At 34.4% G+C, this 18,518-nt stretch overlaps 1 protein-coding gene across 1 annotated transcript in view; it reads right to left on the bottom strand.

Annotated features, from left to right (window-relative positions):
- Positions 1–18,232, bottom strand: part of LOC106868737 (sodium- and chloride-dependent glycine transporter 1) — a 58,496-nt gene extending 40,264 nt beyond the window's left edge. Inside the window, exon 1 of the mRNA XM_014914134.3 lies at positions 17,881–18,232. Within this exon, the coding sequence (XP_014769620.1) occupies positions 17,881–17,904 (24 nt within the window). The 5' untranslated portion in view covers positions 17,905–18,232. The remainder of the gene's footprint in view (positions 1–17,880) is intronic.
- Between the last annotated feature and the right edge of the window lie 286 nt (positions 18,233–18,518).

Here is an 18,518-nt window from a genome sequence, read left to right as displayed (position 1 = left end):
ACAACTGTAGAAACTTTGCCAGATCAGATTGGAGCTTGGTGCAGACATCTGGCTCACCAGTCCTCAGTCATACTGTCCAACCCATATATATACATATATATATATATGCACATATATATACACACACATATATATACACACACACATATATATGTATATATATACACACATATATATATATATACATATATATATACACACAAACATATATATATATACATGCAAACATACATATATTTATATATACATACATTTATATATATATATATATATATATATATATATATACACACACACACATTTATATATACATACATATACACACACACACATACATTTATATATACATACATATATTCATTTATATATATATATATATATATATACATACACACACACATATATATATACAAACATATATATATATATATATATATATATATATATATATATATATATATATATATATATATATTCTTTTACTTGTTTCAGTCATTTGACTGTGGCCATGCTGGAGCACCGCCATTTAGTCGAGCAAATCGACCCCGGGACTTATTCTTTAGAAACCTAGTACTTATTCAAACGGTCTTTTTTGCCGAACCGCTAAGTTACGGGGACGTAAACACACCAGCATCGGTTGTCAAGCGATGTTGGGGAGGACAAACACAGACACACAAACATACACATACATATATATATATATACACATATATTCGACGGGCTTCTTTCAGTTTCCGTCTACCAAATCCACTCACAAGGCTTTGGTCGGCCCGTATATATATATGCATATATATATATATATATATATATATATATATATATATATATATATATATATATATATATACATATATATATATATATATATATAATGTATATATATATACACACATACACATATATATATACATATATACAAATATATATACATATATATACACATACATATACACACATACACATATATGTATATATATATACATATGTATATATATGTATATACCCATACATACACATATATATACACACACATACAACTGTTTCATATATAGTTACAAAAATTATATACACGCAAATATCTACTCTCTGTGTATGAATTTAGAAAACTTCGCAGTGCTAAATATTTCATGTGTAAAACTTTTCTGATTTAATCTTTGCTGTTTGTTCGGAATATTACAGATTAATTCCAGCCAAAAGCACATAGATATGTAGCTGCTGAGAATATGCAACATTTAACATAATTTATGCAGAATAGATGATGTACCATAATTTAGCTTGTACAATTAAATAGATGACGCCATATTGATTTAGCTGTTCTGTGCAGCGTTTGCATTCCCACTGCTGACATCCATCTAAGATCATCAGGAAAAGCACCGTCGTCATCTGGAATTATTCCCTGTTATAGGTTTGATGAAATCTAATGTACGGGATCGTCTAAAAATGTGCATTTAAGCTTAAGCCACTTTACCTTGTCAAACCAGCATATATTGACCTAAAGAATGCTGTGAGCCTTGTATTGAAATGTAATAATGAAGTCATCCTGGGTTCAGTTCTCAACTCCGTGTTTATCTCGTCCATGACAGAAATATTAAAATTGTGGGAACTCCAATAAATCAAAGCTCTAATTTCTAAAAGCTGAATCTGTTAGGTTTCTGCAGCCATGAGGGATATAGTTAAACTCAATATGCAGTAAAGAAGTGAGGTAGGAACTCTGTACAGTGCACAAAATTTAAACAACAGGTGCATAAGAGATGTGGTGGGATTACAAACAGGCTGGTAGTGAAGAAAAATCATGTATATAACACATGCACAAAAGAATACCCATGAAATAAACTGACCCCAAATGCATGGAAAGTAGTTGACAGCTTTTATTACCTTTATGATCAAATTTGTAAAGGAGGTGGGTCTTTTGAAAGTGTCGTAGGCAGAGTAAGAGGTTTGAACGTGTATTGAGAGCTATTACTCATGCTGGTAACGAAGAGTTTCTCTTGAAATGATGTATGACACTGACGTATCATGTGCATCGGAACGAAATGAAGTAAGCATCTTCCGATGGTTGTGTAATATTAGTATGCATGAAAGGTGGGGAATAAGTGAAAGAAAGAACTTGGTATACGAAGTGTCAGATACATCGTGGAAAAGACTAAGTAGGTATAGACATATGTAGGATCGGTTTGTAAAGAAAAGAGGAAAATCGAAGAAAATAAGGGAAGAGTTGAAAGCTGATGTATGACTGTACACATGTATGGATGCATGCATGCGTGTGCATAGGCACGCGTGCGTGCTATACACGTACAGTATTCCGAAGGCTGCGCATTTTCTGCTGTCATTTGCAATTTGATTTATTATTTACAGTAGGAGTATGTCATCTGATTGGAATAACAGCGAATGGAAAAATACTGAGAAAGTATTGATATTGGTTTTCTTTTCTCCTCCTCCTTTCCTCTCCCATCCTGCTGCCTTGTGCTATCAGCACTGCCACTGTCCAAGGCCACTTATTAACAAAGAACTAGTAGCTAACATGGCGTACTTGTATTATTTATACAACATTGAATAGCTGAAATCATTTTAATGATTTATTTTAAACACTACTAATTAATACTACACTTTTGTGGAAAAAAAAAAAAGAAGATAAATAGATGCTACTTAATCTCATTTTTATTCTTTTCTAAAATCTGATTTATTATTGTGCTTAATGAATAAATAACAGAAACGGTGACTGCTCACGAGATAACAAAGTAAAGTTTATATATATATATATATATATATATATATATACGCAAACATATGTTACACACACACACACACATATATATATATACTGCCTTAATTCTTCGAAACGCCGGTGTTTTAATGGTGGCAGCTGATGAAGGAGATGTTTCTATGTGGCTTGCTTGTTTGTTGTACCTTGTTTATCATTTTGTCCATGTTCTTTTGCCACGTCATGTACCCAGTTATGTATCTATATGTACATGTAGATGAAGGTATGTACATACATGTACATATATATGCATATACTCATATTGTTAGTATACATATATATATATATATATATACACACACATACATACACACACACACATATATATACACACACACACACTAAGAACAGGACATCACCAGCGAGTGAAAAATGTGTAAACACACAAGGGAGAAGAACGGGACAAAATACCAAAAGAAGTCTAACCCCTCCTCAGCTGTCGACTGTGATATTACTTCCTGTTGCGTGCTTTTAATGACAAGACAGGAAAACTTCATAAGACAGCAGCATCCAGAAATTTAAAAAATATAAAATTTGTGGAGGGTTAGGGTTTCGAACGAACAAACGACACCAGAGTGGACGTATGAAAGTAAACAACTGGCGAAGACAGACATTTAGGACAGTTAGGCCAAGACGAATTGTAATGGGTAACGCTTGAGAGAAATTTTGAAAGGATATAAAATAAATAATTTATATATATATATATAGTTCCTATAAATATAAATCAGAAATGAAAAAAACAAAACAATAATTTGAACAATTATAAATTCAATTCAATTTAAATATTTTATACAAACAAATGACACATTTCATAAATTACAGCTGTTTCTGCTTCATTAATACAAAGAAGTTTGTGTGACTCATTTTTGCCAGCTGTATATATATATATATGTGTGTGTTTGTGTTTGTCCCCCCACACATATATAACAAAACAGGAACTTGGAAACTGTTTTGGTATTATTTATTCACCATTATCATTACATGTGTTTAATAGGAATTACAAAGTTTTACAATAGTATTTTAAGGGTCCATGAATAAATTTTGCTCTTAGATGTATTTATTGCAAGAAACAGCTAGGTTTTCTTTCTTTTGCCACTGAAACGTGTTCTCTCAGAGAGTACTATCACAAACCTATACAAATGAACGTGTGAAAAACAAAATAGGAATTTTGAAAGAAGCATCAATAAAACTAGATTTTACACATAAAATAGCTATGGGGATTCACCAGAATAGTAATTAAAGAGTCCACAAGTAAAGATGGTTGAAAACTACTGACCTAGAGTCTTTAAAAAGAGCCCGACAGAACCGAGATTAAACCTGATTACGAAGGGTTAATGCCCTCTCCCATCTATCATGTTCAGGCCTTCAGGCACATGCTAAGACCAGGCCAATTCACTTTGCGTCATGTTCACGTAGTATGAACATGTTCGTACTACGTAGTAAAAAAAATTTCCACCTTCAAAATTGTCATTGCAGTGTTATTTTACTTGTGTCAGTTAACGCAAATGATATATTGCTTAGGCGACGGAAAAACAACATTATTGTTGCTAGTATTGCCATAACAACTTTATTTTAATGTGCGAGTTGTTTGTTTTTAGATACCGTACACAGTATTAGATGTATTTTCCTTTTGATGTCCACTCCAAAAACCTTACGAAAGACATTATTTTGTAGTTAAAAGTGTATACACAACGTTACATAAATACCGATTAACGGCAAAAGTTACACAGATTAACTTAATATTTTTTAACTCGACGCAAGTCAATATCTGGAACCGTTATTCACACATATATGTATGTACATCTATATTGGGCCATCCCATAAATAATGCGGTTTAAAAAAAATTAAGATAAACAGAGTTCTTTTTTAATGTAAAATATACTCTCCTTCATTTTCTACAATGCTCTTGTCCGTAACAAAAAAATACTTCTCCAGTACTGTTCTGACCTAGTCTACACAATTCATATTTATTCCGTCCAAATGATTTTTGGTGATTGCAGAATAAATGATAATCAGATGGGGCAATGTCTGGCGAATATGGTGGGTGGGGCATCGTTTCCCATTCAAACTATTCCAGCCTTTGGAATGTCATCTTCGCTGTATGTGGCTGAGCATTATCCCGATGGAAGGACACCTTTCGTCTTGAAACCAATTAGCTGACTTTTCCGATGGTACGCAGGTGTCGATGAATGGTTGAATGACCAAATCCAAGCTTCTCTGCTTAGTTCCTCAACAGTTATGATGGGATTTTGTTCCTCCAGGGTTTGCAGGACGTGCTCGTCGAGCTCTACAGGTCTTCCAGGACAAGGCTCGTCTTCTAGACTGTAGTTTGCGGCTTGGAATATCTGGAACCACTGTTGACACTGGCTTACGCTTATTATCCGATCCCCATATATTGCATTAATATTCCTCATACTTTCAGTTGCGTTGTTGCCTTTACTGAACTCATAAAATAAAATATGCCGAATATGATCCTTTGTCACTTCCATTATAGCTTTGAAAAATAACTGTTAAAATTGAACTGCACTCTTTAAAACTTGCACTAAGAATATAGACAAGGTAAAATTACTACCTGCTTTTATAGCAAGTTGATGCAGGTAGTTAATCTCGTTCTCCTTCGACTTTTAGTTCATGCAATCGAAATTTGAAATACAACGCTCTCCTCGGAAGCATAAGACCATAAAGGTTTTCAACATACAGGATACTCCATTATAATTTTTTAGCAAATTTTTCATCAGAACTAGAGAATAAAAGAATTACAATGTTTACTGCTATTATTGTAGCAGAATGAACTTAGGGAGAAAATACTTAAAGCCTACTATGATATAGAGATTGGCAGAAGAGAATAACAATGGGGGTCAAGAAAGAGTAGTGGTGATATAGCTACATTCATCTTTATCCTTCTCACAATCAAAAGATCCAATGCAGCAAGTATTCTGCATCCCTTCAGAATTAAAGACCATTGGGAATTGACAGTTAAGTTCTTGTTGCTGGTGATAAATTAATTAATGTCAGATACTCTTCCCTATCCTTATTTTATTAACTATAAATTCGCAATGTCTACATAAAAGAACATACCTCAGAAGATGCTAGCAAGATAACCAGAAAGAGCTTAAACTATATTATGATTCTCAATAAATTAATTAACGCAACTATACTTATACACACACATATATATAAGATGAATTAAATATAGAGATATTTAATTGAGAATCTGATAATTTACTTATATTATGTTACATAAAAAATGATAAAAACCACCATAAAAGGCCAACAAATTGTTTCGACATTTTGCGTTTTAATTTGCACATTCACGGGTATTGAAATATAATAAAATGTAATATATATTATTTTAACGTCCACTTTCCATGCCTGCATGGGTCGGACGGAGTTTAATGAGGTAGATTTTCTATGGCTGGATATCCTTCCTGCTGTCAACCCTTATTTGGTTCCATATTACGTAAAAAAGTTTCTGAGTCTGTATTCCACAGCTCGTAGCATTGCTGAATTCTTTCTCTACTCCCAGTATATTAATCTTAAAACTTTTAAGCAATATAAACATGACAGCTTTAAATTACTTTATAATTTCTTGCGGGAGATTACTGCAGTGCTTGTTCTTCGGTCATAAGACCGAAGAACCTTACCAGTAAAGCTTAGTCTAACTACGACTATTAGATCAAACAATGACTTATGAGATGTAGGTTTTTTCTCTCTCGAATGAATACTCAATGACATAACTTAAATTCGCTGTAGAGGTCTAATAATAGTGGAACTTGTCAAAAATTTTCACCGTACTACAACAAAAAATCATGTCGCACGCCCTGTAAATACTATATTTAATCAATTTTAATTTATTAAAATTACGCGGGGTCGTCTTCCTTGCTTCTTTTGACTGGGGTTGCAGTTTCTTTAACGACTGTTCCCATTACGATGAGAGTAATGTTAATTAATTATAATTCGTTGGCTTGCTACATTAATTATGCTTGCCCCAACTTTGCAATTAAATTTTCAGGCAGCCCGCGTCACTGGATAATCCCCCCCTCCGTGCGCGCGCGCTTGTGTATGTATGTACCATATAATAACAACTACCTCACATCTATTAGAATACAACATAACAGTGACCATCATTTTATTCATTACTACAATTACAGTCAAACTATTCATATACCACCACCACCTCGTTGATAATAACGCAAAATATTCGCATTACGAACATCACCCTCTCCCACCCAATGCCATAGTAATATGGAAAGGACACTGGCAAACCATATTACATAATTCTAGAACATTTGAAAGACATTTGGTTGATAACAAAAAGTATTGCTTCTTTACTGTTAAGTCTTGAAAGGTCAGCGAAAACTGCGTTCATATCTTCTCTTTCATCATCATCGTTATGATGATGATGATGATGACCATCATCATCATCCGCATCATATGTTAGCTCTACGATGCGGTTTCAATTTTCAGCGAGTTAAATTACAATATCTGAAATCCGATCACATATTTCACACCATACACAGTGTAACGGGCATGATCCGCAATAAAAGGCGAAGTGTTGAGCGGAGATGCAAAGTTGGATCGAATCGGTTTGTATTATCTGTTTGTGTAGAAGACAAACTGCTCAACTAAAAGATGGAAAAAGGACATTACTGCACCAGTACCAAAGAATTGTTAGCAAAGATTAACCAGATCTACGATGAAGTGTGTTCCAGACGTGATCATCCTGCATAAAATTCAGATATAGCATGTCTAGGAGCACAAGTGATTTAAGGAAGATTTGGTTGATATTTCTGGTAGCTTGAACGATAATAAAAAAATTATCTTGTTAGTTCGTCAGTCGATAAGTTATTATCCCGTAATATGTTCAGAATTAACAGACGATTACAAAGACCCACATCCACCCTGACTCACGTTCATTTCGTAACTGAATAACAAGTGCGATTCTTATTTAGTTTTGGCATTAGTACCTTGGATATGAATAAAGCTGCCTTGGATCTAAATCAAGATTTATGCTATTGAAAGCCAGGCAAAAGAACATCTGTGAATTGCACAATGACGCAGTAGCATTCTTACTCATTGTGTTGCGTATGTTGCAACGTTGTACTTGAGCTGATATAATTTGGAATATTTATTCAACGTATCTAGCTTGTTTCACCGACACCTAATCGATAATAGCAGCTTATTGAGTACTTTTGTGACTATATACTCTGTGTGTGTGTACAAGTATATATATACGTGTGCGTGTGTTTTCAGGGGAAAAAACGACCACCTTCTCCCATTTGTTGTCTCTGTTGCTGTTGGTGGTGGTGTGTGTATTGAAAGGAGAGAAAGAGAACGAAAATGGTCAGATATTGCTTGGTATTTCCATAACTATTACTGAAAAGCTTAAGACCATGGCATTTCATAACAATGTCTCCTGTTACATCACATGCACACACCCACACCCACACTTTGAAACGTTGTATACATAGACTTTAAAATTTATCTATTTACTTGTCCGCAAACGCTTGCTGAAACACGCATACATACACACACGTGGCATCCGAGAAAAGAAAATTAGTAGAGAGATAATGTTAGAGGTAGATATTTAGTAAGAGTGATTGAAGGAAGGTTGAGATACATTAAATTTGCTAAAATGTCGTTGGTAAGGTGAAGAGAAACAAAAGTTATGGAGAAAACAGGAGTACCCAGGAAACCAGTATACTGTATTACAGTAACATTCAGAATAAACATTTTCTGGCCTAACCTTTAAATATTATTTTATTTTAACAGAAACGATCTCTTGTTATTTCTACTCTTGCTGCGGTGTATGATGTGTGCGGTATTTAATTATCTTCCAAGATATCCTTGCATATATATAATGACACATCCGGGATAGGCAAGCAGGATGAGCATAATATTATTACATTAGCTGTTGCCTCTCAATAAGTGTAATCTTCATTAAGATTCTCAGTCTGATGATTAATTACGTTGAGTAGGGCTGATTACATAATTGCACCATGAGCTTCTGCTAGCTAAAAATGTAGCGTATATTTTCCGCGTTCAACTTCCTCAATGTAGACTTTTATTCGCGTTTTCAGTAGATTGAGTTGCCAAGTGTGAGCTATGTAGAAACTCTGTTTATCGAATTTCTTCGCAAACTCGATACGGGGAAAAAGTGCGTAATTCTCGACGCCAATAAATTGTTATTGTATTTTATTGTGTACTATCCACTTTTTGTTCTCTCTACTAGCCACATACTGCTTGAAGTTTATAAACTTCGTACACTCGGATCGTTTTTATATAAACATATACTTCTTTTATCTTTTATTTGTTTCAGTCATTAGGCTGCGGTCATGCTGGGGCACCGTCTTGAAAATGTTTTAGACGAATGAATCGACTCAATACTTTTGTTTAAGCCCAGTACTTATTCGATCGAACTCCTTTGCCGAACCGCTAATTTACGGGGATATAAACACACCAACACCAGTTGTCAAGCGGTGGTGGGGGCAAACACAAATATACACACACGCACACACACATACGACGTGCTGCTTACTGGTTCCGCCTACCTAATCCACTCACAAGGCTTTAGTCGGCTCTAGGTTATAGCAGAAGACACTTTTCTAAGGTGCCACGTAGTGGGACTGAACCCGGAACCTTGAGGTTGGGAAGCAAACTTTTTACCATACATACACACACATTATTGGTTTCAAAATTTGGCACAAAGCCAGCACTTTCGGGGGGAGGGGGTAAGTCGATTGCATCGACCTCAGCGCTCAAATGGATATATATACATACACACACACACATATATATATATATATAACAGTTTTGCTGTTATAATGTGGAAGGCCGCTTCATGGGATTACCTTAGGTCTCCTGTCCATAAAGGGTTTAACTTTTTATTATTCTCAAAGACTTTTGATAATCTTTTTCTAAAAAAGTGAAACCGGTTAAGTAAATAAATATTTAAAAAAAATAAGTGCATTTTATATATATATATATATATATACACACACATAATATATATACATATATATAATTCCATACAGTTTGTGTATTTTATATATGCCTAAAACATTTTATTGTATGTATGTACGTGGGCTGGCTGGTAGGTAGGTAGGCAGGTAGGTTAGGTAGGTAAATACACAAGCCAGCTGCTATAGAGTGAGCGACCTCTTTAAAGATCAAGGTTGTGGGAAGTGTGAACAGCTGGGAAGAGATAGAAAATTTTCCCTTCACTATCCGAAAAAAGGTTGCACATATAGATACATACACACATATATATATCCTTGCGATTATGTTAAACTGTCGTATGTCCAAATATGGCTAAAGGAGTTTTTTTTAAAAATGTTTATTTTTGCTTACAATAGACGGTTCTTTTCATCAAACTATCGTATCTCCAACTGCTTCAAATGCTAAGATATAAAAATTGGTCGAAGTGTAGTAAAACAGTTTTGCTGTTATAATGTGGAAGGCCGCTTCATGGGATTACCTTAGGTCTCCTGTCTATAAAGGGTTTAACTTTATGGCGTATCGTCAGATCCCAAAAGCTAAAACCTTTACGGACAGGAAATCTCATAAACCGGCCTTCCCCATTTTTAATATATACTGCTCTACATCTTAGTGTGTGCATCTTTCGTATTTGTTTTTTTAGAAACGACGTGTATATATATATGTGTATGTATGTATATATATATATATATATATATATATATATATATATATATATATATATATATGTGCATATATGTGTGTATATATGTATGTATATATATGTACGTGTATATGTATATATACGTACATATACATATATATATATATATTCATATACATATAAACACAATACACATGCATATATACATACATACATATATATATATAATACATACACAAGCAATTACACCTACACACAAACGGTAACACATGTTTACGAAAGCACACACTCAAACACATACAAAATACGTAAAGAAAGATATACTTGACACGTCACATTCAGACAACAGCAGATTTAGCATATAACATATACGCACTAGCGAAGCTAGTGGGGTGGGTAGCAGCGGTCTGCCCCGGGCGGCACATTTGGGTCTACTGTAGGTAATGTGTTTTTTGTTGGGTGTGGGGGCGGCAACGGAAGGGCTGCCTCGGGCAACACTCTAGCTACGCTAGTGCATATACACTGATATACATATATAGTTAAATCGTTGTATAACAGATATACACATGTATAGGCAATACATACATGCAGACACGCATTACATGCTATAACTGCGTTTTAACTGTGTAAATTACAAGAGAGTAGAATTTAAAGTCTTATAGGCAAACGGGCGGATCTAATAAATCATAACTCTTTCTGTTGTTTATATATATATATATTAGTGTTTGGCTGTCATGTCACCTGTGCATGCAAAGCTGTATCGGTCCTAGCCTTTCTTTTGGAGAACATTGATGTTGAAGGAAAGAGACTTGCTGTATGAGCAGCTGCTAGTTTTGCCATAAAATAATTTTGCTCTGGCCTGTGTTCTAGAAAGGGATTTTCTTGAGGCACATACGTAATCAAACCCAAAATATGTATTTGTACGCAAGAGGTCTGTTATATGAAAACTTTGGTGTAGATTGCTTCTTTTCATTGTATAGCCCTAACTGAAGAAATCTGTGTTCAAAGGTATTTTAACCACAAGAGAATTACTTTAATGAGTAATTTCTTTTTAAGACGGTAGATTGAGATTTGAAAAATTAGGTTGCTATTTGAGCGATTATGAAAAGATTACATTGTTGTCTTTGAACATTTACCTTCCGATGAATGCCCTAGTTATAAATTTATATTTCAGCAGTTATCAGTGATGCTTAGTCTTAACTCAGCTCTGATTGAGCTTATATCTCTGCTAAAAAGTCATGATCGGCCATTTTGTCTTTTATTCAGCCACGTAACATCAAGGATTACCATTATCCTATGTAGCATTATTTAAAAAACAAAAAGCTGCAGTAGATGCTTTGTTTTAATCATCACTGTTGATATCAGGCAAGAACGTGGTGGCATTCAGAAGTATGCGACTTGCGCGGTTGATATTTCCAGGAGCAGCGACTTCGATGCTCCATATGCGCACACACACACATACACCCATACATTAAATACATGCATCGCAAATGACTCTCAGAGCAAGCAAACAAATATGACCTGTGAAGAACCTCATTCATTCCTAGTTCGTTAAGCAATCGACTAATCCCATTCTATTCACTTTTGCCCGCCATTACACTTCTCTATATACTCTATAATCAAATCTTTATTATATGGCAGAGATCGGGGACGATAAATTTAAAGGGATGCGATTGGGTACGCGCACGCGCACGCATGTATTCATGTGAGAGAGTAATTAGGATGGACTAGGTACTTACTGTGTCTGAGAAAGAGAAACTCGATACATTTGTAAAGCTTTATTATAGGGATTGGAAAGTTCAGTACATTACAGGCCAGGAATTTCCATTTAGATACCTGTAAACACACACTCTTTAAACAAGCCCCGACCTACATAAACATATATATACATACATATATACACACACACGCATATATATATATATATATATATATATATATATATATATACATACACACACACACATCTACATATCATTCGCCATGATAGATCGCTAGCCACATTCTTTATTTTCTCTCCTTGTTTCTTTGGCTCGAAACGTTAAAGACTTTTTCACTTCCCGAGCGTTAAACTAATATATCTGTTTGTTGTCTACACCAACTGTCTTCGTCTTTTGTTTTTTTTTGTGAATTCTCCCTATATATCTACATACACATACACATAATATATACATATATGTATGTGTATACACACACACATATATATATACATACATATATATACACATACATACACATATGTATGTGTATACACACACACATATATATACATACATATATATACATACATACACATATGTATGTGTATACACACACACATATATATACATACATATATATACATACATATATATACATACATACACATATGTATGTGTATACACACACACATATATACATACATATATATACATACATACACATATGTATGTGTATACACACACACATATATATACATACATATATATACATACATACACATATGTATGTGTATACACACACACATATATATACATACATATATATACATACATACATATATATATATATATATATATATATATATATATATATATATATATATACATACATACATATATACACACACATGTACATATATACACATATATATACACGCACACACATACATATATACTTACAGACATATTCACATATATATGTAAATATAAAGACTGATATAAATGATTATATATGAATATATATATATATATATATATATATATATATACATGTTTCAGGTGCACTAGCCAGACTAACGATTTGGTCTGAGATCGTGTGTTGAAAATAAAACGATTGTAGCATGGAAGATATACTAGGTATTCAAAAACACACCAAGACAGTTAATTTCATTTAAACATTTATTATCTGTTGTCAAAATTTTCGTCGCACCAACTGCGACTTCGGCACTGATGTGATTCGACCGCATCTCATTATATATATCTATATCACACATATGTAAATATGATTGACAATGCCGATCATTCTAGACAATCAAGTATTTCTGGATCAGTTACCACTCTGCTATTACTGCTGCAGCTGCTGTTGTTAAGATCATCACCCTCCGACATTGCCATGACAACAAAATGTGGGGTAAGTGTGTTGTTTAAGACAACATAAGGGCTTTGCTTGTTAGTAGTTGTGGTTAGCAATGGTGTCGGTGTCGACGTTGGATAGAAGATGATGTGTGGTGACGGTATGGATGAGTAATGGTAATAGAGTTTATAGATCGTCGTGGTGGGAACAATGATGTGACGGTGGCGTCGATATTATTCATCATTGTTGAAGGAATAACTGTTATCGTAGCGAGTGATATTGATGTAATTTAGAGTGGTGGTGATGGTGCTGCTGGCACGATAGTGTTATTCGTGGTTGTATGCTGCCAGGTCAGCTCAGTTCAAGCCAAAAGCGTTCCAGCTGTAACCATCCCATCTTTTTCCTACGGGCAGAGAGCCTAGACCCATATCGAATGTGTCGCTTTTTAAAAATGATATTCTATGGTTCCAAGAAGATATGACTGCTCTTTTTAGCAGGTTAGCTGCTCTGTCATTGGCTCGACTTGGGGATGGAGTGACATTTCATAGTTTTGTCTGTGGTGTTGGTGGCCTAGCAACATGTAAAACACAAACAAACATTCCAGCCGTGGCTACACCGTCTTCTTTTTGTAGGACACTCAGTACTTCATTATCCATTGAGTCCTTTTCTAAGACATTGTGTGTACATAATTTGAGGGAGATTTAGCTGTTATTTCCAACAAGTCGAATGATCACGTAGAGCTTCTCTCTCTGACATGAGCTTGCGTAGGTGCTAATGGTAATGAGAGGGAGGAGCATGAGAGTGTGGTGGTGGTGGTGAGATTTTGGTGGCGACGGCGACAGTGAAAATAGAAAAGGGGGTGATGGTGGCTGAGTTGGTGTTTAGTGATGGATATTGAAGTAATAATTTCTTACGAAGGCAATGAGGCCCCAAAGAAAGAAAATGGAAGAACGTATGTTGTGACACTGATGCTTTTTCCTAAAGCATCAGCTATGGTTGTAAGTTGTTATTTAACCCTAGTTCAACTCTGATCAAACAGACCTATGATCAAAAGCATGCTAACCATGACCATCTCGTTACTTCATTAAGTAAACTAATACGATTGTATGGAAGATTACATTATCCATTACGTCTGTTCTTGTTTTAAGATGGTATAGTGTGATTTGAGGACGATTTAGTTACTATTTCTAACAGGATGAGTGACCACGATGCTTCCTATACATTAAGCTCGATGTATGTGGAATGAAGTCACTGTAGTTGTTTAACGCCCCTATGTCAACCTTGAGCGAGCAAGCCTATGATCAACAGCATTCCAGCCGTGATCATCCCACCTATTTTGTGTGTGCAGGGAACGCAGGAACCACATTAACTAACGTGCTCTTTTCTATGAGAAGAAGAGTGTTATATAATGAGAAGGAGATGCGATCGTTGTTTCCAGCAGTCCGAACACAATATAACGGGTCTTGCTGGCTCGGTCTTCCTTTTTTCTTTTAAGATGGTAGGGTGTGATTTACGGGAGGTTTGACTACCATTGTGTTTTAAGTGAGGAACGGTGTTCTCAAGCCTTGTGTGTGTATGTGTGTGCGCGTGTATATATATATATATATATATATATATATATATACACACACACATATATATATATATATATATATATATATATATATATATATATATATATATATATATATATATATATAACACTCACATAAAGAAGGGAGGAGCTAGGGTAAAGCTGGTTAGATGTTAATGAGGATGAAAATGTAGAGAAAGCGTGGGTGGGATAACACAGGGCGGGCCAGTACTGAGAGGAGAGTAGAGAAAGCTCCTTGTAGGTAAAAGGCCGATGGTAGTGGGACTTTAAAACAGACAGTTTAAGCTAACTCCCATACTTTTCGATTGTAATGGCAACTTTTAGCTGTTGTTTAGTCTCATGTCAGCACTGATCGAGCAGATCTGAATACCGAATGCATTTCAGCCATGGACAGCGATCCCACAACATCTTTTTTCCTCTGTAGGTAGAGAGTATCACTAGACTATCCTGTATGCTTTCATTTGTAAGACGGAGGATGGCAAGTAGTTTGAGGGATATTTGGCTACTATTTCTTGATGATCAAGCAACCACGATAGGGCGGCATCGTTAGTTCCTTTTTAGTTGTCTGGCTTTGGTGATGTTAATGATTATGATGGATGTGATGGTGAATGAGTTAGAATAAATAGACGAATGAAGGGATTTGTCTTTTTCAAATTCTTCTTAATTTCGTGATAGGTAGATTGGATGGATGAAATGGTTTACACTCCTCAGTTGCATGCTTTTCCCATTCTAGGCTATCTAACACACAACCATCAAATTTGAATCACTAAATTGGCAGATTTTGCCAATTTTATTGGCAGAAATGTGACAGGAGGGAATCTAATCTAAAGACATGTCTTCGGTGGTTCAACAAAGGACACCATGTCAATGTTCTCTTAATGACAGTGTTAATTCTAACAGTAACATCAACAACAATATTTACTATTGTATCATTTTCATCCGTATAAAAATATGACAAACAAGAAAAAGAACAACAGATTTTGAAGAAAAAGAATGGCAACAATAATTAGAACAACGAAAAGACATAAATGATATTAAAATCAATGTCCGTTAGATCTGAACTTTCTTGGTGTTGGTGGAGAAATATATCACTATCGTTATCAAAACTTTCTTACTATGTTCTTTTCTTTCCGAGGAAAAACTAACGTCCGAAACGTCGAGATAATTCCTCATTCAAGCATGAAATTAGCACCATATTCATTGCACTGTTCTTTCTATGTTCCTTCTTTACAGATTTCAATATATATATATTATTCATAGTAATACATGTAACTCCTACTGTGTTGAGTGCCCTTTTCTTTTGTTTGTCCATTCACTCGTATGTGAGTGCGTATGTGTGTGTGTATATATATATATATATATGTTTGTATGAATACGTGTGCGCGCGCACACACACATGTATACACGCGTATATACGCATTGAGAATCGAGACAATGTAACGTGTATAATAATCATACACATACTCAATGACACTCTACTGCGTCATATCCATTATACACCAGTTATGGGTCAATGTATGTAATTATTATTGTAACAGTTACTTAGATGCACCTGTCAGCAGAATATCAAAGTAAAATTGGTCTAAACTTTTTCTTTTACTCATAGTGTCGGCAACGTACACATATTGCAACCTATCAATGTATGTCTTGATCAACACATGGAAACCAATTAAATCTATACAGTTCCTTTCATTGTCTTCTCCCAATTCACGTCTCCTCCCTTCAACTTTTTTATTTCTAGAAATTTCGGAAATTACATTCTGTGGGCATTCAGCCTAGACAAATTCAAAGAAATCGAACAGGATACATTAACATCGAAATCTATTTCGAGTAGACTCAACAATTATAGTAATTCTTTTAACTTATAGGCACATGGGATGAAATTTTGTGTTGTGTGTGTCTATGTGGGTGGATGGGTTGGGGGCTAGTCGATTACATCGAATTCAGAACTTGACGATTTATTTTTTCGTCTCCGTCAAAGTTGAACTCGGCCTGATTTGAATCCAGAACCTAAAGGCGGCAGAGATGCCGCTGAGCTTTTGGGCTGGCATGCGAGCGACTCTATCAGTCTACAGCCTTTATCAACAATTATAACAATGATAGGAATGGAATGATAATGATTTCGTAGAGAAGTTAAAAAGCATTAAATATTGTGGGGATGGAACAATCTATTACATGGGCTTCAGAACTTCAATCGTATTTCATTTTTCAGTCCCGGCAGGATGAAAGCAAAGATCTTGGTGGGATTTGAGAGAATGTAGACAAAGATAAATTGCCGCAAAAGCAAATATCTATACGCTACTCTAACTGTTCTGCCAATCCATAGTAGTAATTCTTTCTTCATACCAATCCATAATAACGAATTCTTTTATTGGACTTGAATGCCCAAGATGTTGGGGATAGTAGTAGTGGTCATAGAAGTAGTAATAGTAATCATTTTTAACATGGGTATCAGGCCAGAAATCCTTCGGGAAGAGTTAAGTCCATTATACCAATTCCAGTACCCCGGAATGGTGAAAGGCAAAGTTGATCTCAGAACGTAAAGAACCAGAATAAATACTGTAATGTGTTTTATTCGAATCCGATAATTTTTTATATTGGACTTTGAGTGCCAAAGACATTGATGATGATGATGATCACAATAATAATAATAATAATAATAATAATAATGATAATAATGATAATAATAATGATAATAATAATAATAATAATAATAATAATTCTTTTATTAGCCACAAGGGCTTACATAAAAACATAAAATGACAAAACAGAACGATACAAACGGGTTTTAAAATGTGAAAACAAAAATAATAAATATCAAAAATCCCTTACCTGCTCTTCGTATACTTTCGTCATGATTTTGTTGGTGAGTGACTATATTTTTATATAGATATATATTTACGAGTGTTTATTATATTATGTATACACAGTAGGAGAGAGAAAATCAGAGGGATTTTGCAATTTTCTTTTTTCAGTATTAATTAATAACTAGAAATTGGATGAAGATAAACGAGCTTATATCGTATAAATTATAAGATTACCAAATGAAGAAAAAACAGAACAAATATATGCTGATAAATTATATATATCTATATAAATGATATTTATGGTTATAATATAATTTCAAAAGTTGATTTCAGAAATGGAACCGAAGAAGTGAATGCAGAACTTAATAGATCTGAATGCAGTGGGAGGTGTAACTAAGCAATATATAGCTAGCTACAGAATGGACGAGTCCATTGTGACGACGCCAGTACTTTTCCAACAGGAATCATTTATATGTTTATTTTTCATATTGTTTTCATTTTTATTTATTATACTTATTTATCATATTTGTTTTATTTTATTTTATGTATTTAATTCACTTAGTATACTAAATCATTATTACAATTAAATTTTTGATTTTAGTTATAGTTTTTCTACATACATCACTACAATTACCATCAACGTAACCACCACCACCACCACCA

Source organism: Octopus bimaculoides, chromosome 20, assembly GCF_046866305.1.
Source record: "Octopus bimaculoides isolate indiv1 chromosome 20, ASM4686630v1, whole genome shotgun sequence".
Taxonomy (NCBI): Eukaryota; Metazoa; Mollusca; class Cephalopoda; order Octopoda; family Octopodidae; genus Octopus; species Octopus bimaculoides.
The sequence above is the reverse complement of the archived record's forward strand: the minus strand, read 5'-3'. Positions and strand labels throughout refer to the sequence as shown.